Source organism: Camelus dromedarius, chromosome 7, assembly GCF_036321535.1.
Source record: "Camelus dromedarius isolate mCamDro1 chromosome 7, mCamDro1.pat, whole genome shotgun sequence".
In the NCBI taxonomy this organism is placed as follows: domain Eukaryota; kingdom Metazoa; phylum Chordata; class Mammalia; order Artiodactyla; family Camelidae; genus Camelus; species Camelus dromedarius.
In genome coordinates this window covers 12,153,936-12,181,884 of record NC_087442.1, presented here as the reverse complement: position 1 = coordinate 12,181,884, position 27,949 = coordinate 12,153,936, and the positions used below count along the sequence as shown (strand labels likewise).

The 27,949-nt window shown below is 33.8% G+C and overlaps 1 protein-coding gene across 3 annotated transcripts in view; it reads right to left on the bottom strand.

Moving 5' to 3' along the window:
• BRAF (B-Raf proto-oncogene, serine/threonine kinase) overlaps positions 1-27,949 on the bottom strand; it is a 140,410-nt gene that overhangs the window by 49,721 nt on the left and 62,740 nt on the right. For 2 of the 3 annotated variants that reach the window (XM_031455495.2, XM_031455493.2), the window contains exons 3-7: positions 23,330-23,593; positions 10,761-10,864; positions 9,836-9,938; positions 4,797-4,945; positions 3,644-3,763 (exon numbers count right to left, since the gene is read on the bottom strand). In XM_031455495.2, coding sequence (XP_031311355.1) covers positions 3,644-3,763; positions 4,797-4,945; positions 9,836-9,938; positions 10,761-10,864; positions 23,330-23,593 — 740 coding nt within the window. The remainder of the gene's footprint in view (positions 1-3,643; positions 3,764-4,796; positions 4,946-9,835; positions 9,939-10,760; positions 10,865-23,329; positions 23,594-27,949) is intronic. The other variant, XM_064487290.1, reaches the window with a different exon arrangement.

Here is a 27,949-nt window from a genome sequence, read left to right as displayed (position 1 = left end):
CTCTCTTCAGAGACTGGCTATCATTCCACTTCATCATATGCAAATTCTGTAACTAATCAGTATTATTTAATGGTTAAAAAGACAGCCAGAAGGACAATGTAGAGGGGATAAAAAGACATTTTTATGAGGGGAGAGGATTTAGAGAGGAATGGGAAGAAAATATAGTAGAAGAGGACTAAAGGTTGAAGGAGCCAAAGAAGCCAAAAAGTGACAAAAAGCTTTGCAATAAAATATGTTAACAGAATCTGAACCATACCAGCTAATAAATTTTACTTCTTTGAAACACAGTATTAAGTGTAGGGAAAACAAATCTGACTTTATCTGTTCATATTAACTAAATGAATCTACTAAGAATTGAAATAAAAATAATAAAATATTATGCACTTTAAAAAACTGGTATCAGCCCAATGAGAATTACAGGTAAGACTGATGGAACCAACCTTTAGGAAAATTAGCATGCCCCACTGGTCTTTCTATTCTGATTATTAAGAAACCTTGAGTTTGTGATAGAGCTGTCTTTATTTTTGCTTTAGACAATCATCATACACCTTTTGCTAAGGGGTTTTAGGAGCAGGTAAAAGAATGTAAAAATGACAATATTAATATTAGCTTTTTAAATAGTTTTGAAAAGTGCACTTTTAAAAACTACTTAGAGGCTGATTTAAAGTTTCAATGCAACAACATACTACTACTTTAAGTTAGGACTTAAAAGTAGGAAAAGCCTAAATTAACTACAACTGTATAGGGTAGTCTAATTAATATAAATGATCTGGTATAGGGAGAGCAAGCCATTCTTGAAACTTACTGAATTAAGATTATGAAGGCAACATGTAGTACATAACAAATCAGAAATAAGTATGTGAAGTCTTTAACTAGGAAAAAACAAAAACCTGGATTTAATCTAATAAATTTTATTATCAAATCTAAAGAAAATGGATATATTAGAAAGTAAGGAAATCTGCCTATTACATAAAAATCAGAAAGGCTATATTTGGCAGTTGGCATTGGTCCACAAAGTCAATTTATCTAATCGTGAGGGCAAATATAGTATCATTTTGGAAAACACTTCAAGTTATTATAGCCTAATGTCATTAAACATCTGAATTATGTAATTCAAAAACAATCTTTGGATTATAATTTGGTTTCTCATAAATATCTTCCAAAGCAGAGGGAGTACTGATTCATCCAACACAAGAAGTCTGATCTATACAGGCAGGTATTTCTCACTGACATGAAGTACCCGGCATTCTGATTTAGTCTTTTCTGATTTTGATTACTGTAAACAAGTATATTTCTAACTCTCATCATTTCTAGGAATTGGTCAAAATGAGTTTCCATAGTGGGACATCTTAACTGGGACCTAGGCAAGTTATACCTTGTGAAGTATGTTGGCAGTCAGTAAACTGGCTCTCTACCTACCTTGTTGCAAACCTCCTTAAAGCAGTAGCAAATTAGAAATAAAAAGAATTTCACCTCTAACACCCTTCAGCAAATTACCAGTTAGTTTAGATCTCATTTTTAATCTAGAATATTAAAAATTTTGAAGCAGTGTGACTACCTCTGTTTCAGCAATACACACATTTTAAAACACTGACTTTTCATAAATTTATATATTCCATAGCATTTGTAAAAAGTAGAAAAGGTGGTACCTTTAACTCTATTCAAAACTGGGCAACGTATCATTCTCCACATCATTACTATACGTGATATGTCTTGGTTACATCCATTATTATATGTGACATGTCATATATGTGTACATATATATCATGAAACAATGATAATAATTAATAGTCCTGGTATCAGTTATAATTGTTATCAGAACTATTAATAAAATGCAAAGGAGTATCAATAAAGAACAGGACTGGCTTCTATCTTTTCACAGGCATGCATATATACTTGTGATATAAAAGCATCCAGAAAGCAAAAGTTTGAACATCTTTCTTATCATTTGCTCAAGACCAGAATGTACTTCAGTTTAGTTATGAATAAAATACTCGTGGCATAGGCAAATAGTTTCTTAATTTTAAGATAGCATTCCTTCACTGGAAGGCAAATGTCCTAAATCATTACCATTATAAACCTTCAGAGAGGCCAAACTGATCTCATTATGGTGATCTGTAACTCTGCTCACAGAACTAGGACCTGCCATTAGAAAGGCCTCGTGGTCTATTAGAACCTGTCAGAGGTAAATGTGATAGCCAAAAGATTAATGAAAAATCAAAATGAACAATGACAACACTTTGATTTGATCTTCTAGGAAATATACAGGTGCATATAACTAATGACAAGAGACAGCAGGAACGGAATGACTCCACCAGAGTGAACAACTCTCACAGCCTGACGAAAGAACACAGTGGTAGCATTTTCAGTGTTCCAAAATAGATAAATCTACTCCTTAATGCAAAAGTCTTTTGCTAAATTTTCTAGCCTTTGAGACCTTTAGAAAGGTTGACGTGGTAAAAATTACAGATCTATTGGGAGGTTCAACTTACTGTTTTATCTAGAAGAAACAGCATTATCTTGTGAACAGTGGAAAGAAGTAGGGTTGAAATTGACAATAAATATTCCTGGTTTTAACTAATTATCTCTGGGATATTCTAGAACAGAATGCCATGTGGGGGCTTTTTTTTTTTTTAACCAGTTACAGAGATAGCATAATTTAAGGGGCCTCAAATCTAGTAGGGAAACAGTTAAGCAGATTTGTGTAAGAAATGCTCCAAAACAAACTAGTATCTACTAAACTCACCATCTTCCCTACTCCACTATGAAGCCTGAATATATGATGCCTTTGCATCACCTTTAAAGTCAATTCTCTCTTTATCCTCCAAAACTGATTAATAATACTAGTTTTTTCCTTTTACACTTATGAACATCCATCCCTTCTCCATGTTGCTACCACTCCAGTTCAAGTCTTCACATTGCCTCTCACTGTCTTCACTACCAACAGCACTCTAGATATCTCTCAATCCATCTGAATATCACTACTAGGGATTCTTTCTTTAAAACCATTTTCACCAGGTTAGTCCCATGCTCAAAAACCCATAATTCTTTTTTTCCCTTTTATGCAAAATTTAAATTTCAGCCTGAATTCCAAGACTCTCGATAATCTGATATTTCTAGACTTTGATTACTGTTTCTTCACTGTCTCCCAAACCTACCATCCCCATTTCCTTTATTTACGCTGTCTCTATCCTTCCCTCTCTCCTTTCCATCTCCAATCACTGTGCTTTTATTCTCTGGGTTTATTCAGATGCTTGAATTCTTAAAGGTCCAGTTTAAATCCCACTTTCTTGATTACATATTGACTACTCTCACTATTCTCTTCTACTGTAAACATGGTAATACTTATGCCCTTATCACACGTTTAAAGTAATTTGTGATAAACTGTAGATTATAATTATATACTATTTTAAAATTATCTTGTATGTTAATGCTACTTTTGTAAATAGAAATCATATACTTCTATATCTGATATTACCTAATAAAGTGATGAGCAGAAGGCAGGAACTCTAAAAAAATAAGTTACCTGAAAAGAGTTCTTAATGTAACAATATAAATGTTGGAAAGATTTATAATTAAATAAAAGTTCCAAAAGAAATCAGCTCAAATAGCATGTCACTGAACAGCAGGAGTCAAATCATACCCAATAGAATCGGAGGGGGGTGCAGACGAGGATGACCCAGACGTAAGGGCAGTCTCTGCTAAGGAGGCCTCCTCCTGTGGTATTGGGTGGTGTTCAAAGAACTTGGAGACAAACAGCAAACTGTGAGGCAAAAACAAAAACAAAACAAAACAAACCTAACTTGTGCAAAACCCAGAAGCTTCATACACCAGAATACATTACAGAATTAACAAAAATATCTGCGATCAAATTCCATTTTCAGAAAGGATTCTAAAATTTAGTTAGTTTTTTTCTTTCCTTCTTTTAAAATTAGTTTTATTTTTGTCTAAAGGCTTATTTAAAAAATTATACTGTACTTCCAAAGGCAAGCTTAGAATCTAAAACTAATTGTTCTACACAGCAAATTTCTACATGGTAGAAGGTAAAAACCATGCTTTATGGTTAAGGAATTAGAAGAAAATAAATATTGCTAAAAGTTAGATTACATATTTATGATATACTTTAAAGTACAGAGCTGTTCCCTTTGCGCAAGTGATCAAAAAAAAGTAGTAAGACTTTAACAGAAGTAGCAACAACACAAAACAAGATTAAAAGAAACTCAATCTAATCTATTAGAGAAACTCTGGCATAAAGCAAATATAAATTTTAGAAAAAAATTCACTGGGTTCAAAGAGTTTATATGTTGTTTTTAAATAAACTGAGGTAAGTGGATAAAGGGGGGAGATGAACGGGGGAAGAGAGGAAGGGAGAAGAAGGGAAGGAAGGAAAGAGAGAGAAGACAGACAGACAGACATTAACTTGGAGAAGAGAGAAAACATAATTTACAAAATAGCTAACAGAATCTGACTCCCTGATCTGTGGTCCAAAAATGTAACGGCTAACTTAACTGAAACACCTGCTCTCCTCCCAAAATCTATCTAAAACTGATTTCTACGGGCAAGGGATCTTTATTACTTCAAAGAGAATATAAAACATGAATGAAATGTACAGTCCAAATTAGAGTCTGAGAGAGAAGTACTGGCTATACCAAATATTACTCTCTAGCAACACTTTTAAAAATTCCTGGTAACAACCCTACTGAACAGAAAACTCCCACAGACTCTAAGATACACCAGTTTCATATTAAGAAAAGTTAATGTTAAATAGTAGATAGAAATTTTTTTGGATTACTTACTCAAGTTGGTCATAATTAACACACATCAGTGGAACCTCTGTACTACAACGCTGGTGAAATTTATAACCACATGTTTGACAGCGGAACCCCTGGAAAAGCAGCTTTCGACAGAAGTCACAAAATGCTAAGGTGAAAAAAGTTTTCCGTACCTGCAAAGTAAAATATCATAGATGATTTCAAAAACTTGCAAGAATCTTTTTAGAAATCAACTTATTTACTTTCTTATTTAAAATAACAAATCTTTAATATGCTTACATCATGAGAACTGACTTACACACTAAGATACTAAAATGAAAGGCAGTGGGCTCAAGATAACAGATGGCCTATATGTATTTACCTCCCACCAATTACCCAATTTAAAAACTCAGAAGTCAGTAAGATGGGAAATGAATTTAAGACTGGAAACTAGTTTCAAGCTGTACTACAATAAAAGTAAAAGCAGAGATGATAGTAGAAGGAAGAATTAGAAGAAAAAGGAAGAATAAAGGTTCACTTTAATAATTGTAAAAAGAAAGCAGTTACAAGATGCTTATTGGTGTCGACAGAACATCAGTATACATATATAAAGTTACAAAGGTATGTAACAGAGGAATAAAAAAACACAAAAAAGCAGAAACATGTGTTGGAGGAGAGGAAGCAGGAGGAAAAGTTGCAATATTACAAATAATCTAACTCTCTATGGAACTGGCAATCAGTAAACGATGTCTAAAATTGATAAAGCAAGAAACTGGCTTACAGTTATTATTCAGTAATATGAAAATAGCACCAAAAGAGTTTAAAACAGAAACCGTTAAAAGTTGAGTGATTTCCTATGGACAGTGGCATTAGAGGCTAGCAAGGGATGGGACAATAGATTATTTTTTTTATTGTAAAAGCCTTCTGCACTATTTAAAAAAATACATACATTTGAGTCAAATGTAAAAAAAAATTACTTATAAAAGAAAAAAACTAGTTTGTAATTATATGAAATCAGAACAACCTACCTAAACTTGCTAACTTAGGATAAGGGACAGGAAAATCACTTAGAAGATGCTAAGAAATACTTCTAACAAGTTATCAGTTTGTCAGAGGATTACAACACCTAAATGTATTTGTGAACATTCTTCTTTGTGAAACTTAAAAAGGCAACATGTAAGAACTCCACGTCCAGAGGCAAATGACCTACAACGTGGGTCACATAAACAGAACTGTGCTAGGGAGACTCTATCTTGGTAACTACCAAAGTCAGAAATTGTTTAACACTGTGTAGATAAAAAGCAGAAGACATAAGAAGGATAAACAAATACCAAAATGCTAACAATGGCTATTTAAGAGCGGTGAGAGCAGGGGTGACTCTATTTTGGCCTTTTTCTTTGCCATATATTCTTAATTCATTTCAGACAGCATTAACCACAAATGAAAGTAAGAAAAATACACCAGAACGTATAATGTACATCAGAATTTTCTAATCCATTCTACTGCATGTAAATGCTTTTCATGACCATTAAATTGATGTCAATATCCACAGTTTACCAAACTCTTTTCAATAAACATATTTATCAGGATAAAACATTATTTTAAAAATGTTTCATCAAGAAAATGGTATCTTGGCACATCATCCGTTCTGGCTTTTTTAGAACATTTAGGTAGTTTAGCTACCTAAATTAGCTACTCTTAGTAAAATTTAGCTACTCTTAGTAGCTCTTATTTTCCTCACTTTTTTTTTTGAGGGTGGAATTAAATATGGTTTAATTAATTTATATTGCAAATTAAAGCACACCACAGTCACACATGCCTCAAAATAGACTACAAACTAGCAGTTAGATGAAGTAAGGCTTTCACTTCGATGTCATTATACTTGGGCAGGGGCCACCCATCACCTCCCTGACTGTCCTTTATCATTGGGATAGCCCTGCCATTTGGGGGGGAACTTGCCAAGCTTAGAAGCCAGAATTCAAGGTCACTCAGGCGGCTTTGCTGCTGATTCCTCACCTTTCTATGTATCACTTTCTAGGGGATATAAAAAGACAACTGACTGTTTTTAGTTTTGTTCCTTTTCCATTATTTGTCTTTAGATATACAAAAAATTAGAAACTTTTCTTTAATATTTATGTGGCTACTATTTACCAAAGCAAGCATCTTTTTAGATTGCTAGCAGAATCTCTGGAAATTAGAGCACAGAAAAATACAAAATGTGTTTACAGGAATCAGCACTTTATAGTCATCTGATCCTTTTTGCTAACTACTCATACTCTCAGTTGCCTAATAATCCACTGAGTTTCATGAAGTCCTAATTTCTCTTCCTTCTTTAATCTACTCAACTGCAGTATTTCTTTCTGTCACTGACTTACACTTGAAAACTATGTGCAAATGGTTGTTTCTGTATGTAAAGGAAGAGAAAACAAAAAGAGAGAAATGGGAGGAGAGGAGGCAGAAAGGAGAGGAAAACACCTGAGTAAGACAGAACGTGGTTATGCATCTGAGTATAAATTGAGTAAGTGACATATACCTGTGAGTATACCTTTGTCAATAAAGGTGGGCACAGGAAGGTATATCTTTTCTTTTGTGCCACAATTTATGCTTATTTTGGAATTCAAGCACATCTAGACATGGAAGGTAAACTAGTGGGAGGCACAGACCAGGCAATCTGCATGTATTAATTTGTAAGGTATGGGGCTGCCTGAGGAAGACATTAACCCTGGTGCCTGTGGAGAATGGCAAGGGCTAGACACAGGGCAACTGTTTCTACTCTTGCTTCTCTACCTTCCCTGCCCCTTCGCCCTGCCAGTTTCCAAGGACTCCTGGGAGGTAGGCAAATACTGAAGCGACAGCTTTTATAAGACTCTATGAAACCAGGAGGGATAAGCAGCATTCCTTGAGTAGTCAGCAAAACCCAGCTCAGAGGAGCAAAGAGAGAAATTCTTCCCTTTCTAAGCAGTACACAGGCTTACTCTTGCCTCTATATGACACTCAGAGCAATTGTTCTAAAACACAAAATGCATCACACATCTCTTCTTCTTATATTAAACTTCCAATTACCTTAGAGAAAAGTCCAAATCTTTGACATGGCTTACAAGGACTCATGAGCTGGGCTCTGCTTACTCTACCTATATCATATACTTGCTACCTCTCCAACTCTGTACCATCCATGCTGAATTTCTTTCAAAACTAAAAAGGTAACGTACTTTCTTACTGCTCCCTGTGTCTCAAGCACTCTTCCTTTGACTGTTCATCTGCTATTCTCTCATCCATCAGCCCTTAGCTTAGATATTCCTCCCTTTGGAAAACCTTCCTGACCCCTCAAAGGCCATGTTAGGAGTCTCCACTCTGTGCATCCAAAGCATATTAAACATACACAGCAATTAGAGGAGTACACATGAAATTTTCTTATTAAATTATCTGTCTCTCTACTCTAAGGCAGGGATACTGTTTACTTTTTCATTGTTATATCCTCAGATCAGACAAAGTGTTGGCAAATGCAAAGTTCTCAATAAATATTTACTGGTAGCTCTCCAACTGTGCTGTGAGGATTTCCATACTCTGCAACTAACCTGCAGTTTGCTTTCATTATCCTCTTGTGGCAAGGACCTTCCTTAGGTACTATTTTAATATTATCTTATGGTTAGCAACTTCAGTCTTCTTTTACCTCCTCATACCTAATTTCTAGCTAAGAAAAATAACTAAGAAAAGCAGGAATGATCACAGTGAAATATAAGCTCAACTTTTTTTTTGATTCCTAAAAACTTATATAAAAAATCTTAAGATCTGTCCTCTCAAAATTCTACAAGTTAAAAAAAAACAATAGTAGTGAACTCCTTATCTCATCATTATAAAACTATCTGCTACACAGTAAATCTGACTCACATCAGATATATCTTACACTCATCCAAAAGATGCCTTATTTACTGAAGCACAAACCTGACTTCACTATTCACCCCAATGGACCCTCCAAAACACCAACCCCCAAGGAAATCAAAAGAGCCCAGTTGTACTAATCACCAAGACACATGGGAAAACACTTGATGCCAAAAGGGTAGCAATAACTAACCACTTAGAAAAATAAACTATCGTCAAAATTCCATATAGAGAAAAGTAGTAAATGCTTATCTGCCTTATAGATCGTTCTAATCTTGGATTCTGCCTACACTTTTAGAGGATAGGTTCTCAAGCTCTGGGACCTGTATTCTTAACTCTTAGGTAGAGAGGTCCCCATGTTCCAGGCCTCCTGGCTGTTGACACTTCACTAGGCTAGGTTCCGGCAAATGCAAAAACCAGACAAAGGGAGAAGTGCTCAAGGAGAACTTTAACAATGTTCTTAAGTCCTCAAGGAGAGCTAGTCCACCTCCATTAACGTATCCTTCAGAAACACTTACACAAAGGTGTCAAGATGTATGCAGAAAGATTCTGTTTACCATGTATGTAATAGATTTTTTTAAAAACTTAAATGTCTATTAATAGAGGGATAGTTAGTATACAGAACTTATGTTCTTAGGGACTATTCTGCAATCATCATTGCAAGCTAGGTGTGCTGACATGGAAGTTTGTCCATGATATACTGTTTAATTTTTTTAAAAAGGTGAATAACATCACACAAAACACGACTCCATTTTAAAAAAAAAGGGAAAGAAATGGAAAATACTGAAGGAAAGAGAAGGGAGAAAAATAGGAGAAAACTTTGTGCTCAGAAGTACAAGGACATGTTTGTACATACAGAAAGAGTTTGGAAGACTACACAATAAACTATTAACAACTGGCCCATTTACCTCTGGTAGGGCACTTTCATGTTTTTAACTTGATATACTTTCATACCACTCAAATTCTTAAGAATTTTCTTTTAATAATAAATATTTATTACTTTTTAAAGTTAAAAATTAAGTATAATGATTGAAATAAAACTCTTTAGCTTAAATACGCATTTTTTTTAAAGAACAACTGATTTTCAACTTAGGTAAAATATCAATTCCAAAATTATTCACCCATACTTCATATTCCCTAAATAAAAATTCATTCACAAGAACCTGAACATTTCTGACATTTCAAAAAAATATCAAGATACATACAAAGTTGTGTGTTGTAAGTGGAACATTCTCCAACACTTCTACATGCAATTCCTCTCCGGTAAGCCAGGAAATATCAGTATCCCAGCCAATTGGTTTCTTCTCTCTGAAAAGTGCAGACACAGCCTTTCTTGGTTATCATACCTAAAGACTTTCAACTACCTCATGCTGAAGATATGAAAATTGGTTATTGAGGGGCTAGTAATGGTGAGGGAGTTTTGACTCCCTGGTCTTCCATCGTTAGAAATTTAAATGGCAATAAATTAATTTTTAAGTTTACCCCAAATAAATGTATCACTCTTGGACAAACAGCAGGGTAAAGAGAGGTACTCTTTTCTTCAAGTCAGCTCCAGAAAAGACCTACAAACAGCAGAAAATGGATTGTTTCTGGGGTCCCCCCCAATAAAAATCATAGGTACAGATTTATCTGTCCAGTCAAAGAAAGAGTACTCAAGGGACAACATGCCCCAAAAAGGTGATTATTTTTTAAAAGGTATTTAAAATTGGGGGGGTCTTGGCACAATTTTAGATGCTTTCTGAAAGAAAAATTACTCAATATAAAACGTTAATTTTGATAAGCCTTTTGTGAAACTATGAGTTTGTATTAAAAACAGAGAAGTGGGGAAGAGCCTATTATTCAAATAAGTCACATTCTAAATGATTCAAAAATTTTAAGAATCTCAAACTCCAAATAAAGTCATTTGATAAGAGTAACAAACACTGTTGTCATACAAAGTTATCTAATGTTAACTCCTCAAAGGACCTATAAGATTCTTTAGGCTAACTAACTTAGCATTAATATTTTTTTTCTAAAGCTGATTTTCAATACCCTAGGTTTGGGTAAAGATCTTACAGAAAACCCCAAAATTTAATGTCTGAGGTTTTATCCCTTTTTAAAACAAAGTTTCACATCACATACAAACCATACCCATCCTGAATTCTGTAAACAGCACAGCACTCTGGGATTAGACCTCTCATCATCAGTGCTTTCTTTAGACTGTCCCGAACTGTAACTCCACACCTTGCAGGTACCTATGGTGTCATAAATATATGATATGAAGTAAAGGGAATAAGTTACATATTTTTTCACATCATTGAAAAAAATTACCTTCATAATACCTTTAAAATGTCATATGGATTACTATGTCAGAAACAAAATTATTTCTAGAGCTAAGTTAATATTAAAGAGAAATTATGACTCAATTATCTATTCACACTCACCAACTTAAATCAAAGCAAAATTAATTTCTAATTTTTTATTAAAGTAATGAAATATCTTAAACACATAAAAGGACAGAAAATACAACAGGTTCCTATGTGTGCACCACTGAGAAGTAATAGATGTCATCATTTAAAGCAAAATCAATTTTGATTCAATACTGTTCAAAGCTGAAAACTATAATCCTTCAATCATACTGATGGTCCTTAAGAGATGTCTTACTGATCCTAACCACAGCAGAAGAAAATACTTGTCTTAATGTGTCTAACTGATATTTGTTGTTCAGTTGCCTAGCGCTTCTATTTCCTCTGAGAACCTGCCCTTCCCTAAAATCCACGTGGTACTGGAGAGACTATCAATCAAGGGTCACTACTTTTCTGGCTACACATGACATAAGCTAGCTAGTCAGTTTCCCATACCCCTGATCTAGGGCTAGATATACAATCCCAGCTGCACCAGAGTTCTACCTTTAACTGACAGACACTGGTTGAGAGACATTTCTGTGTCTACTACGGTTAAAGCATTCCATGAGGACAGAAATTTGGAGCCCCTAATGGCCATCTTCTTGGTACACTGAGAAAATCTGGCTATAGAATGAAGCTAATCTAAGGAACAGAGATGACATTAGGAGTGGGGATGAAATGGGGCACTGAAAATAGAGATTAAAAGAATCTTTCTGTATATCTGAAGTTATCACTATCCTAGCCTTTCTGCATGAGACTCATCTCTCCAGTTATTAATTAATTTGAATAATTTAAAACTGAAAAAGAACTGACAAACATAGTGTAGACTAAAGTGAAGCAGTGGGAGTTCAGGTTGGGCGGTTTTTATGTGGGGAAAGGAGTGGAGATAGAGAACATGTGTTAATTAATAACAATAAAATTAAAGGTTTTTTTCTTTTAAATCTCTATTTAACAAAGCAAAAGTTTACAAATGGGGAATCTTTGTGCTAGAGGGGGAAAAATGGAGTAAAAGTGAATAGAAGACAGTTGAATTTAAATAGTATATTGAAGGGGAACAATTCAGAAAGCCAAATTAAGACCTAAGATTAGAAAACACAGGAGGCAGATTTTTGCTTAATATAACCATTAAAACTACCATCCAGCAAGGGTGAAGTTTATTAGGAGGGAGTATGCTCATCATTGGAAGTATTTAAGAGACTGGACAGGTACAGCTGATCCTCTTTATCTGTGGACTATATTTGCAAATTTGTCTATTTGCTAAAATGTATTTGTAACCAAATCAATACTTGTAGCACTTTTGCAGACATGCACATAGCCCTGAAAAATTTGAGTTGCTCCATGTGTACCTTCCCAGCTGAGGCTGAATAAGGTGACAATGCCTTCTTTTTCTAGCTCTCATACTGTATAACAAGTGCCCTATGCCAAGAAGCTTTTAAGCTAACGGACCCCAGCTGGCTAGAAAAAACAACCTAGGGGCCAATATCCAGAGGCCATCTTTGGCTCATTAATGTAATAGTAATTCAGTATTTCTCCCAGTAGCAATGGTTCAGTATTCACCAAACTAATTCAGTGTTTGCAGTGACTTTGTAGAATAGTAACTACTGTGAGGAGTGAGAGTTGGCCGTACCCTTCAGAAATAAGGAATAGAAGGGAAAGCTCATTTTTTTCCCTCTGCCATTCATATTCTGCTTACTCTAATACAGAAATTTCTTGATTGGCAACCCTATCTTTAGTTTTAAACACCATTCAATCTATCCTATCCCATGTTACTAAAGAAGGTGTGTGTCAAAGACTTCCGAGAATCTGATGAAAGCCTTAGATACTCTCTGAAATGTAAAAGTTCAGAGAATTCAGAGAACCTGAAGCCCATACCTGGATGCTGAGGAGCCCACTGAACTCAAACTTAGAATCCCATTCTGAAATATAATCTTACATTTTATTAGATTGTTTAAAATTTTCCAGTTATTTAGAGGGCAAAATTCAAATTCCTCTCTATGGCATGTAAGGTCATCAACGAACTACAGCTATCTACCCCTCAGTTCCTTTGGTAATTTCCCTCAAGCACTCCTGTTAACGCCATTTTGTAATACAGCTATACTCCCTTCTGCTTGTCTGAACAGGCTGATTCCAAGGTGTATATATGTTTCATTAGCAGGCAAAGATTTGGTTTCCAATCTTGGCACCAAGGGAAAGTCATCAATCAGTCCTCATTCATCCACTTCTGTAGGCTGATTTTTATTTGCTCCTTCACAATTGTGCCTGTTCTAAAGACTGACAGACCGATGGAACAAAACAGAAAGACCAAAACAGACTCCAACACAAAAAGAAAATTAGAATTAAAAAAGGGGCAGTATCTGAAATACGGTAAAGATGAACTTTTAAATAACTAATGTTGGGACAACTGGAACCAATCTAGGAAAAAAAGGCCCACCCATACTTCATACCATATACTAGGGTAAACTCCAAATGAATCAAAGATTTAAATGTTGAAAGAAGGAGGGGACAAACCATAAAAGAATTGGAAGAAACATGGCAAACTCCTTTATAACCTCAAGTGAAAAAGGCCTATAAAACTATGATGCAAAATCTGGAAGCCATAAAGAAAAAATACTAAATTCAACTACATAAAACTAAGGAACTTTTTAAGATGGCAAAACAAATACACACACTATAGTCAGCCCTCCATATCTGTGGGTGCTGCATCTGTGGATTCAATCAAAAGGTGATCAAAAATATTAGGAAAAAAATTCCAGAAAGTTCCAAAAAAGCAAAAATTGAATTTGCCTATTATAAGTAATCTATAGATGACTTAAAGTATACAGGAGGAGGTGCATAGGTTATATGCAAATACTATATCATTTTATATAACAGACTTGAACATCCAAGGATTTTGATATCCCCATGGGATCCTGGAACCAATCCCCTGTGGATACTAAGGGACAACTATATAAGCAAAGTCAAAGGACAAATGCAAACTGGGAAAAAAATATTTGTAACTTATGTAACAGGCATATAAACTTCCTGGTATATAAGAATTCCAGAAAAACTGAGATCAAAATCAACAACCTGGGGGTGGGGGGTGGGAAGGGACAGACTGGGATTTCAAAATGTAGAATAGACAGACAAGCTTATACTGTATAGCACAGGGAAATATATATTAGATCTTGTGGTAGCTCACAGAGAAAAATAAATGTGACAATGAATATATATGTATGTTCATGTATAACTGAAAAATTGTGCTCTATACTGGAATTTGACACATTGTAAAATGACTATAATTCAATTAAAAAATATTTTCTAAAAAATCAACAACCTAATAGAAAATGGGCAAAGAACATGAAAGACACCTCATACAAACAAAAGTATAAATGGCCTTCAAGGATATGAAAAGGTGTTCAATCTCAGAGATAAGCAAACTCAAACTTGCCAAAACATTTTTCATTTATCAGATTGGCAGAAACCCAAACGTTTGACAACACAGCAGTTGATGAGGCTATGGTAAACAGGCATCTCATACACTGCTGATAGCAGTGCAAAATTAAGCAAGACATACAAGGCAAAATTTGAAAGTATCTTATCAAAACCACAAATATAAATTTCTCTTTCCAAGGAAGCCTATTTTTGGTACACTGTAACTGGTAAACTACAGTACATCTATATAATGGAATCTACAGCAATAAAAAGGAATATTTAAGCATACTATGCATGGAAATGGAAAATTTCCACAAAGGTCTACATAAACGTTACACAAAATACAGAATGATATATACAGTATGTGTATGAAGAGGACTGGGGAAATAAGAATATATCTTTGTATTTGCTTTAATTACATAAAGAAATACAGAAAAAGCACACAAATAAAAGGTTACCTAAAAGGTATACCAGAAATTGGATATATATGGGTAGGGGCGGAAACCAGATTTTTTGATGCAAATATTGAGTAAAAGAATTACCTATTCAAAAAGGAAAAGGTGTAGAGGAAGGCTGTCTCAAATTTTAGGGCTAAAGACTAAAACGGTATTTTCAAAAGAACCAGGTATCTCTTCTTCAAATTCCAAAATTAAATGTCCTGATTAGGCTGTGACAAAGCAGTGACAATTTTTCTCTAAAGAAATATAAAAACAAGTATCCTATCTCAAGAAAGACTTACAGTCAATGTAATCATCTGAATATTGCCAAAAGAAAATTTACACCAAACAAAATGTATCAGTCTAAATTTTAACAAATCAGTTTTCAAACTGAATATAAATCATCTTTTATCAATGCATTCATGATGGTTAACCACACTACTCTACTTTTGTGTATGTTTAAAATTTTCCATAAAAAAAGGTTTTCTTAAAACTTTAAGTACTCCTTAAATAAGTGGCCATGAAAACTCAGGCAGCCATCAAAATTATTACATGTGTATTTGAGCTAGTAGATTAATCTAGTAGTTTAAATTCTTTGTAATGCAGAAACTAAAACCTTCATACAGTACTAATGAGAAAGTAAAATGATGCAGCCATTTTCAAAAACATTCTGCTAGTTCCTCAAAACATTATTGGAGGCATATACTCAAGAAAAATGAAGACATATGTTCATATAAAAACCTGTCCATGAATGTTCATGGCAGCATTATTCATAATAGCCAAAAAATGGAAACAACACTGATAATGGATACGTAAAATGTGGTATGATATACAAAATAGGATTTTATTCAATCGTAAAAAGGCATGAAGGACTCGTACGTGCTATAATGCAGATGAACCATAAAAACATGCTAAGAAGCCAGTCATAGAAGACCACATATTGTATGATTCCATTTATATAGAATGGAATGTCCAGAATAAGCAAATATATAGAGACAGTAAGAAGGTAAGTGGTTGGCTAGGGCTGGGAAGACTGGGTAGAAGTGGTAAGTGACTGCTAATGAGTACAGGGTTTCTTTTTTTACAGCGATGAAAATATTCTAAAATTAATTGTGGTGACAGTTGCATAACTGTGAATAGACTGAAAATCATTGGATTATATACTTTAAATAGATGAATTATATGGTATGTAAACTATATCTCAGTAAATCTGTCTTTTAAATTATGAGTTCAAGAAGGCAGGCTTAGCATAAGCCACATTTCAGGGAAACTGGGCGAGATATTTTTAGCTTTCTGTTGTCATATAATATATATATTGAAAAGTATATACGAATGAGGGTATCTCATGCCTAGTATACTTTAAATTCTACTAGATCAGTGATATCTTCTAAATTTTGTTAACATTCAATGTCAACCAGGGTCTCGTGGAAAAAGTAAGTCTCATACACTGTAGAGAATCTAAACTAGTAAGAATTTTGCTGATTAAAAGGTACATATTACAAAAGTTTTAAGTGTGCATATCCTATGATCCAATAATCATTTCTAGGTATCTAATATGAAAATATTCCCACAATGTTTCAGGATATATGTACTTAAATGTATTTTGCAGCATTACCTAATTATCCATCATGAAAGAAATAGCTAAATAAATCATATACAATCACTCTAAAAAATAATTTTAACCATAAAAAAGAAAAAGGTAGCTCTGCATTATGTGAAAGAAGGTTGTTAGTGTAAGCTAAAAAGGTTAGTTCCTTTCTCCTGCCTCCAGCAATGTTCCCCATCCTTCAGATAATCACAATGAAGAAGTTTTTATATACAATTCAAAAATATCTCAAAGGACACACATGTTTATTCTTTTTAGTCACTGTATCTAATCCATAACCCGGACAGTCTTATTTAAATAGTTCTGTACCAAAGGACACTTACCTTGCTTTTACTTTATTTTTAGAAATAATGAATAAACATTCATTTTTGATACAGAGTATCTCATAAAATCTCTAAATTACTTTTTAAAAAAATTATACTTTTGAGGGGGAGGGTATAGCTCAGTGGTAGAGTATGTACTTAGCATGCATGAGGTCCTGGATTCAATATTCAGTACCTCCATTAAAAAAATATGTAAGTAAATAAACATGATTCCCCCCTCAAAAAAAAAACCAACAAAAACAAACAAAAAAATTATACTTTCGAAATTATAAAGTTAAATGTATCTGTTAGAAATTTTGAAAAAGTATAAATACCTCTAATATCATCACCATGAAATAATCGCTGCAACATTTTAAAAAGTAGTATATTTCACATGAATTTTAACACAATAAAAGCCAAGTAAGATAAAAGGACTGAACTTCAAGTAAATGCTTCTTCACTAAAATAGGTCAATCCTTGGAAAAGGCCTCTAGAGTAGCTCTTTGCTCTGCCATATAAATTTTACAATCAGTTTTTCAGATGGGGTGGGGAGAATGGGACAAGACCCTCTTAGAATTCTGACAGGAACTGCACAGCATTTAGAAAGAAATATATTTAGGAAGATTATCAGGAACAAAGTAACTTTTAATTGCTTACTCTTTTCAAATGTCTTTCAATAAAGTTGTATAATTTTCTTCATAAAAGTCTTAAACATTTATTATTTTTACTACTGTCAATATCCTTTTAAAACAAAATTACACATTCTAATTATTAAGTGGTGAGTTTTTTATTTACTATAATAATTTAGCAGCTTTTCTATGTAGGACAAATTATTTGCAAATAATAACAGTTTTGTTTCTTCCTTTTTAATCCTTATGTTTTTTACTTCTTTGTCTTGTTGTTTTGCATTGGCTAGGATATTCCATACCCTAAGTAGTAGGCATTTTTATCTTGCCAATTTCCAATTTTAATGAGAATGCACCATGCAGTATAATACTTCTTAGACATATTTGGTAGATACCCTTTATCAAGGAAGTTCTCTTTTATTCCAAGTTTACAGAGTTCTTCTGGTTTCTAATCACAAAAAGGTTTTCAATAACATCAAATGTCTTTTGTTTACTGTATCTAGAGCTATTCATACAGTGTTACTCCTATAATCTGCTAATAAGAACTGCACTGGTTTTTAAAAATCATTGTTGTATTCCTAGAATAATTATTCTTTTAAAATATATACATTGCTGGATTCAGTTTGCCAATATTTTATTAAAGATTTTTGCAAGTATGTTTATAAATGAGATTAACCTTTAATTTTTGTATATCAAATGATCTTTAGTTTTAAAATCAAGATATACAAACTTGATAAACAAGTTAGGAAATGTTCTCTCTTTTACTTTTCTATGGAACAATAAAATTTATATAGGACTAGGATTTTTTTTGAATTTTTTCCTGACATGACATTTAAAAGTGTCTTTAAATTTCTAAAAATTTAGTTTTCCATTATTGTTCCTAATTTCTACACTATGCTCAAAAATCATAGCCTATTTTTGTGGAGGAGATTCCCTTTCTTGCTTAAAATGCAGTTAAAAAAGAAAGTTAGTGTTCCCATACATTCTTGAAAAGAATGTGTATTCTTGTATTGATGAGGTCTACATGGTCTACATGGCTATTATATAAAACTGACAACTGTGTTGTTCAAATCTTCCATAAGTGCACCAACTTTGCCTGCTTGATCTATCAATTACTGGAGTAGGTGTGTTGAAATCACCCACTAGGGAAGTGAATTTTTCCATCTGTAATTCTGTTGTTTTACATATTTTGAGGCTTTTATTATGTATATAATTCTTAGAATTTCTATGTCTTTCTGTTAAAGTGTTTCTGTAAATATGACCATCCTCATCCTGAATACTCTTTTCACTCCTTCAAATCTATTTCATATCCAATTTTCTTTGGTTATAAAAGGCTCATCATTCCTGCTTTAAAAGAGATTTACTAAGGCATAATTAAACATATAATAAACTGTAATAATTTAAGTGTATAATTTGATACATTTTGATTTATATATATACATACATATATATGTATATGAATATTCCACACAACCATCACTACATTCAAGATAATGAATGTATCCTATTACCGTCTGAAAATTTCCTTGTGCTTCTGTGTAACCCCTCTTCTGCCCTAGCTCCAAGCCCAGGCAAATACTGATCTGCTTTCTGCCACTGTAGAAGAGTTTTCATCTTCTAGATTTTTATATAAATGGAATTATAAACTATGTATTTGTTTTTGTCTGGCTACTTTCACTCTGCATAACTGCTCTGAGAGTCACCTATGCTGTTGTGTGTATTGGCAATGCATTTATTTCTACCAAATAGTATTTCATTTTATGGATATACCAACTTGTTTAACCATTTGGGTTATGCCCAGTTTTGTGCATGCCATGTAAAACTTAGAGAAGTAAATTATTTCTCTAGAAAAGATAAACAAAAGCCAATAAGCACATGAAAAGATGCTCAGCATCATCAGCCAACAAAGAAATGCATATCAAAATCACAATGAGGTACCACTTCATAGTCAATAGGATGGCTATAATCAAAAAGAGAAATAATAAACAAGTTATTTATTTCACTGGTCTATATGTCTGTCTGTTTATACAATGATTTAATTATTGTGGCTTTGTAATAAGCTTTGAAATCAGGAAGTGTGAGACTTCACCTTTGTTCTTTTTCAAAATTGGGTATTCAGGAGTCCTTGAGATTCCACATGAATTTCTGGATGGATTTTTCTATTTTTGCCCCCCCCCCACCACCACCAAAAAAGCTGTTGGGGCTTTTAAAGGGACTGTATTAAATAAAATGGAAAATTGTTTTCAAAAGTGGTTGTACCATTACACATTCCCACCAGCAGTGTATGAAAATTCTGGTTTTTCACATCCTTACCAATAGCTGGCATGGCCACTCTTTCATTTTAGCCACTCTAGCAGGTGGTATCTTGTGTCTTTAATTTGCATTTTCCTAATGACTCATGACACCGAACATCTTCTTATGTGTCTGTTTGCCATTCACATATCTTCTCTGGTAAAATATGTTCAAATCTCTTGCCCATTTCTAAATTGAGTTGTTTGTTTTCTTATTATTGCTTTCAAAGAGCTCTTTATATATTTTGGATACATGCATGTCCTTGATCAGATATATGTTTCGCAAAGATTATCAGTCTGTGGTTTGTTTTTTTATTCTCTTAACATTGTATTTTGAAAAGCAGAAGTTTTTAATTTTGATAAAGTACAACCTATCAATATGTTCATTAGGGATTTTGATTTGGGTGTCATATTTTAGAAACTGCTGCCAAATTCCAGGTCATAGATTTTTTCTCCTCTATTTTCTTGCACAATTTTTTAAATTGAAGTATAGTTGATTTACAATGCTGTGTTCTTGTGCAAATTTTATAGTTTAAAGTTTAACTTATTTTTCATTCCTTCCTCTGTGTTTAGTTTTCTCCCTAAAGTAATTTTTGGATGGCTCCTTCAAGTACAGCCTGGGCAAAGTGAACTCCTCATCTGGAAATTGCCTTGATTCATAGTGTACCTGGCTAGCTAAACTCAGACTTTAGCTAAGCAATTTACAGGCATTGCTCAGCACTTTAAGAGTATTATTCTACTGTATTCTGGCTTCTACAGCTGCTATGAAGAAATTTTTTGATAATCTAAGTGTAATTCTTCTATAGATAATCTTTTCCTAAGTGCTTTCAAAACAACATTCGTTCATTCTGTTGTATCTAATAAGTATGGATTCAGGTTTATTTATATAACAAATATGTAACAAACTTATGATTTATATATAATTTATAGAGCTTATATTTCCCAAATCCTTAGATTCAAGTCTTTCATGAAGATTAGCCATCATTTCTCTGAATTTTGCTCTACTCCTTTATTTCTTTTTTTAAAATTTTTTATTTATCTATTTTTTAAAATTGAAGTATCATCAGTTTACAACGTGTCAATTTCTGGTGTACAGCGTAATGTTTCAGCCATACATACACATACATATATTCATTTTCATATTTTTTCATTATAGGTTACTACAAGATATTAAATACAGTTCCCTGTACTCCTTTATTTCTATTCTCACCTTCTGGAACTCCTTTGAGGCATATAACCTGTCTCATATTTTCTCTGACTCTCTTTCCTCGCTTTTCAGAGTTCACTAATCCTCCCTTCAAATGGATTCAATCTACCTTTGAGTTTTTAAAAACAAGTATTTCTATTTTTGTATGGAATGACTAATTTTTATTTTAATTTTTGTATAGCATTTTAACTCTTGCTCTGTAATATGCTGTAACTAGCTTGACATATTGAGATTTTATTTAAAGTGTTACTTTGTTACATCCTCAAATCAGCATCAATATGTTCATTAGCCTTTTTTCCCTAGTTGACAACTGTTTCTTTTAGCTATCTATTTTTCTTTTGTTCTATGTTGTTTGAATTTTTCCAACTCTATTATGAAAAATTTTAAACAGATAATTTGAAAGAATGGTACAATTAACATCCAAATTCTCTCAAATTCTAACATTATTTTTTGATATTTGTTTTCTCTCTTTAACATTTTGTTTCCCATCACACCATTTGAAAGTTCCAAATTGACTGAGATAGAATTCAGAATACAGGAGAACACTCTCAAGCACTAGAAATATTCTATATCTTAATCTGCATCGCAGTTACACATGTAGAAGGTCACTGAGCTGTACCCTGAGAGTTGCACATTTTACTGTATGTAAGTTTCATTTCAAAAAAAGGGCACGGGGGTTGCAGGCATCTGACAATTTACCCCTAAATACTTAAGCATGTATTTCCTAAGAATAAAGACATTCTCCTACATAGTAACATTCCTATTACTACACTTCAAAAAACTAATAATTTCATAATCACATATTCAGTCAACATGCAACATTTCCCATCTCAAGAAGGACCACACTAGTCCCAAACCAGGATCACACACTGCATTTGGTTGTTTCGTCTCTTTAGTCTTATCTAGTATAGAATAATCTCCAATCTTTTCATCCTCCATGACATTCAGTCCAAGCTGTTTGTCTTATAGGATGTCCACCTTCTGAATTTATCTAATTGCTTCCTTGTGGTGTTAACTTCTTCCCTTATCCCCTGTATTTCTCATAGAATGGAAAGTCCAGAAGCTTAACATTCAACACAATCATTTTCAGCAGTAATATTTCATAGATGATAACTGTCATCCATTGAGTTTTAAATTTTAAGACCACCTAGAAGTTCTATTTAGTTCTTTCTTAGGAGTCTAATCCTGCTGTTATTAACTCTTCTAATGCTCTAATGGTAGACTGTTTCTTACATATTAAAATGGGATTTTGAGCTTGTCAGTGAGGCATCATCTATGTGAATTCTATGAGTCTGATATGGGCGAAGGAAGGTTATGCATTTGCTTCTGCCCAGTGCCTAAGTGTTAGTACCACTCCAGGACCAGTTGCCATGTTAATTTCTTAGGTTGAGAATTCCTGAACATGCAGGTAATACAATATGAACCCCACCCTATGATGAGAACAGGTCTATACTTCAGAATTCACAAGGGTAACTTTAACCTTTATCTGGAGCCTTGGCAAAGATAGACAAGTTTCACTGCTATTAATGTGTACTGGTGAATAGATTTTCTTCTAATTCACCCTTTTGCTGAAGGTAAAGCTATTCAAAGGCTCAGATTTATGTGAGGGTCTTAGTTCCAACTCCCTCTGTAACACAGGCAAAGGCCTAGTCTTGCATCTCCACACACTGATATTCATATGCCTATGTTGCACAAGGTGACAAACTGACCCCACTGGGACTACTACAGCATACATCAGCAAACTTTTTCCATGAAGAAGCAGCATAAACTAATGCTGTCTGAGGGAATAAATTTAAAAATTACTTTGACTTGTTTATATTTGGAAATGAAATTTTTTAAATTAATATCAAAAGCAACCACATACATTATAAGAAATTAGATGTAAACAGGTGCATTATTCATTAAATCCAACATCAGTACTTGTTGCACTTGATATAGACCATTGATAATAATCCTACAGATTACTCTGCTTAATATGTTACTTACTGAGTACTGTGTTCCGATGATGATACGAATGATCAATAATCAAAAGTTATGTAAACAAGAGGAAAAACGTCAGCACACTACGAATCTAACAACTGATAATAAATCTGAATAGGGATTTCTCAAGGGCAAAGAATGAATCTTACTGACATATTAGACAACAAGCAAGCTCAAGTCTTGAAATTCTGATTGATTCTAAACTAGCACTTAGACTTGAGTGTGATTCAAGTTTGGTAAACAGGTTTAAATGTCAAATCTGACAATAAAGACAATACAATTTGTTCCAGTTAAGGAATACAGACTTTGGAACCAAATAATTATGTCCCTTCCATTCTTGTTTGAAACGAATGCTTCCATCTGCATGACCACTGAGTATCACATTTCATTTTCAACAACTAGGCTTTCTGAAACATACAAGGGGAAAGCAATGATGATATTAAAAGTTGACTCACCACTGTCCTCTGTTTATTGGGCAGGAAGACTCTAACGATAGGTTTTTGTGGTGACTTGGGGTTGCTCCGTGACACATCTGTGGGGTTTTGAAAAACTGAAAGAGATGAAGGCAGCACTGAAAGGCTAGAAGAGGAAGAAGATGTAACGGTGTCCGTTGATGCAGAGCTAGAAACAGAAAAATCAGTTCCATTCCCCAGGGATTCCAATAACTGTTGTTCTCTTTGTTGGAGGGCATCTAGCTTGCTGGTGTATTCTTCATAGGCCTATAAAATAAAGTAGACTTACATTGAATCTGGATTATTTCCTGATAGTAACACAAGGAAATATGAAATTTTAGTCTCTGATTATAATCTCATTACAATCTAGCTAACAGGATTTTGTGTTACAAGTTACAAAATAAATGCTGGAAATATTGTATATTAGTACTTTTATCTTTAAATTAATAAATCTTTTGTTATAATACACTACATCTAAAAACTGACACACACATATGTCTATAATAGCCATGCATATTAATTAAAAAAATTATTTGCAATTTTCTGGTCAAATCACAAGTTACCTTCCAAACTACACCTAACATGAGAAAATACTACATCAAGGATAAATATCCCCTGTGTTAAAAATTATCTTTTCCCAGAAAAGTTGTAGGCATATGAAGTTTCATATCTTTCTCTGTCTCTTTTTCTCTCTCCAAAGAACACAAAGAGAGGTTGAAAAGACTAGGTGTTAGAGAGATTTGACAAAAAACAAGACTAAGGTACATAGTGCCAGGTCTCACCATTACCACCAAAACCTCCTCAACAGGGAGCAGAAGATGTATAACTACCACCTTCTTTCTGAAACTGCTGTCAGTTAAAATACTTTATTTTTCTCACTAGAGATCTCTTACAGTCTCCCCTTTCCCACCAAATACTGCCTAGAGAATAGAATTTTATTTGAAAAGGGGGTTTATATCCTGCATTCAAGAAATTTTGAGGACATTATCCATCAGAGTACCTTTCTAGAAGTTTATTTTACTAAAGCTATAAAGTCAAATGTTCACACAAGATATCAAATTCTAAAAGAGAAAATCTTGAAAACAGTAATACCAAAAGTAAAGACAATGAATCGGAACATGCACGTTCATGGTTCTTAAGGCAGTGGTAATCACCCTCTTCCACACCATAATTCACTTCTCCCTACTACCCCAAATAGATGCAATACTACAAACATTTATGAAAGGATACAAAGGAGGATCAAAGATTAAAAAAATGGTATTTCTCAACACCCAAGGAGTTTATTATTGGGCTGCAGAGCAGCAGATGGATGTATCTTTCTTTGTTTAAGTGCTATACATGAGAAGTAAAGAATGTTCTTGCTACGAGTTAGGAATAAGGAAAGAGGCGGACCTTAAAACATTGGTATTTAGATAGATGGAGTTAAGTGGGGAGACAAGAGTACTGTGTAGTACAGGAAAAATTCTATCACAAAGTAAGGAGGTAATATATTTTGAGACACAGAGGAAAACTATAGACTAGCATAGCTGAATGTCATACATTACCTGGGACATAGCAAGGGATCAATACATGTTTGCGGAATTTACGTGAAGAATAGGAACACAGGGGAACAAATATTAAGACTGGAAGAGTAGGTAAGGGTCCAGCATGTAGAGAGTGCACATACTATGCTATGAAGCCTGAACTTCATTCTACAGGCAAGGGAGAATTATTAAAAGTAGAGGAGAATAACGGAGAAACTTCATTTCACTAAGGGCCACCACACCTGATACTTGATCTTACCACATAATTTTTTGGCAGTGGGGGAGGGAAAATACTAAAATGAGCTACTGAAGTAAAGGGTCTAAACTACATCAAAATGTCCTCCTCTTTATAATCTACTACTAGCTGTCCAACCCTGAACCCTGAAATGTTTCACAGCATTTCAAGGCATTATAACCAAATCAATTCAAAATTTTTTGAGCTGTATTTCTATTTAGCTTTCAGTTCCATAGGCTAATTACTCAAGGGCATCTCTTTCAATGTGACCCACTTGTTGAGCCTTCAATTATTCAATAAATAAATACTGAGCAAAGCTGTGCCTGGTACTATTTGGGGCTCAGACTACAAAAATAAAGACAAACACAATTCCTACCCTTTGAAGGTTATATATATGTAGCCTGGGAGACAAAGATTCCTCCCTGCATAGATCAAATATTATTTTCTGTCATCTGGGAAAGTACATTTCTATACAAAGTTAGGCTTAGGAAAAGTAATAAATGTCAACAAGTGTTCTGAGTGTTATTTATCAAAATCTTAGCCTTAATTTTTGAAAATATATTGTTCCCGCCATCGTGGATTACAATCTCTTATCTTCCTGCATTTGTCAATAGCTCTTCCTCTTCTTAAGTACAGAACATTTACTCATTCCACCTCTCTCCATCCTCATAGGTGCAATCTACCAAGGTACTTGCCTACCTTGTTTTGTACCTGGCTTGGCTCATTTTACCCCATTAGTCTTGCTGCATTCAGTGTGGATGTTGATTACTCTTTTAATACTCCTGCCTTAAAGTTGTCTAAGCCTCTCTGTAGAGGCATTTTTCCACTATACCTTTAAGTTCCAGAGATACTTAAAATTCTTTATAAAAGAATCCCAAATGATGACAAGATCCCACTTTGGAACCTCCCAAAACCCTGTGCACACATACTTATTCCACCTTCTTAAATTTCAACCTCACTATCACACTAATCTGTTCATGGTCAACATTATTAACCCCTTACAGTTTCTCAGATTTCTTTGTTGTTTTACTTCCCATACTTTGTGGCTCACCATTTCAACAATGCCACAGCAACATCTTAGACTGTCTGGTTAATTCTTATTCTTTTACCAACTTGCTTGACAAATACCAATTTGGGGTAAATCTTATCATTTAATTATTCCTTTCTTTTTCTCAGGTTACCACACATTGCTGAAGGAAAAAAAAAAAAAACAAAAACTAGGCTAATTAGTTCCATTACCAATTCATGGAAATTAGTTTTACTCATTTTAAACTCGTATTACATTCCTCACAACAATTACTCCAAACTTTTCTATGCTTTTCTGGCTCCTAACGTCATCCCCCAACCTTTAATTCACTAGGAAAATAGCATTACCTTCAAATTTACTTTGAAGATCAAAGCCATCAAATAAAAGCTTCTTTTTTTGTCCAAGCAATTCTCCACCTCTTTCCCCATCCTTCTTCTGCTCTCAATTCAGTACTAGCACTGAGTGTTTAGGGCCACTTTAATAGAGGCCTTGGGTCATCATTATCCCCATTTTCTCCTATATCTTCCAACTTACCCTTTCCCTCTGTTTTCTTACCCTACAAATGTGAGCAAGTCCTGCCACGTAAACACATACCTCAACCACCACCATCATCATCAACAAAATTCCTTTGGTGCTACAAGAAGATGCAGAAAACAGCTATTTCTTCAGGAGGCAGCTTTTCCCAAACTCCATTCTTTTTCATCAAAATCCTACTTGCTTTTCAAAGTCTAATTCAAAGCTCTGCTTGATAAAATCTAAAATCAGTATGCTCTCGCTTCACCTCCTTTAGAATATTACCACATTCTTCTTTATATGGCTTTTTAAAAAAATCATTTGTGAAAAAAAATGTTGTGAGGGTTAAATGAGATAGTACTAGTAAAAGAGGTAATTACAGAGACTACCACATAGCAAAAATTCAATAAATATTTTATTACTAGTAGTAAATAGTACTAATATTCTTGTTATGATTATTACTGATATTATACTACTTAGCTGAGTTCTTAACGTAACTCTACTAAACTGTAAGCCAGCTGAGGGCACAGCTCATGTTATTTATGTTTTTCAATGGATTCGTTTTTTAAAATTTACACATAGTTCATGTTATTTATTTTTGAACTAAAAAAGGAAAATGTAAGAACATGTTATTATTAAGATGAAAATACTCCTCAAATTGATCTACGGATTCAATGTAACCCTTATCAAAATCCCAGTTGGCTTTTTTTACAGAAATGGAGGAGCTGATCTTCAAATTCACACAGAAGTGCAAAGTACTTGGAATAACCAAAACAATCTTGAAAAAGAACATAGCTGGAGGATTCATATTTCCTCATTTCAAAAGTTACTGTAAAGCTACAGTAATCAAGACATGTGGTATTGGAATAAGGAAACACAAATAAAACAACACAACAGATTAAGAGTTCAGAAAAAAAGCCTTATATTTATGGTTAATTGATATTTGCCAATGGTACTGGTACAACTAAATAGTTACATGCAGAAGAATGAAGCTAAACTACTACTTAATATTCAAACAGTAACTCAAAGTGGGATCATACACTTAAAAGTCAGAGCTAAAACTAAAAAAGTCTTAGAAGAAAACAGAAGTAAGTCACGATGACACTGGATTAGGCAATGGTTTCCTAGATATGACACACCAAAACACAGCAACCAAAGAAAAAGTAGAAAACCTCCAGTGCTTTAAAACACTATCAAAAGAGTAAAAAAAGACATCACACAGAATGAAAGAATTTCCAAATCAGATCTGAAAATGATCTCCTATCCAGAATATATAAAGAATTCTTACAATTCAATTATAAAAAGACAAATAACCTAATTTTTTA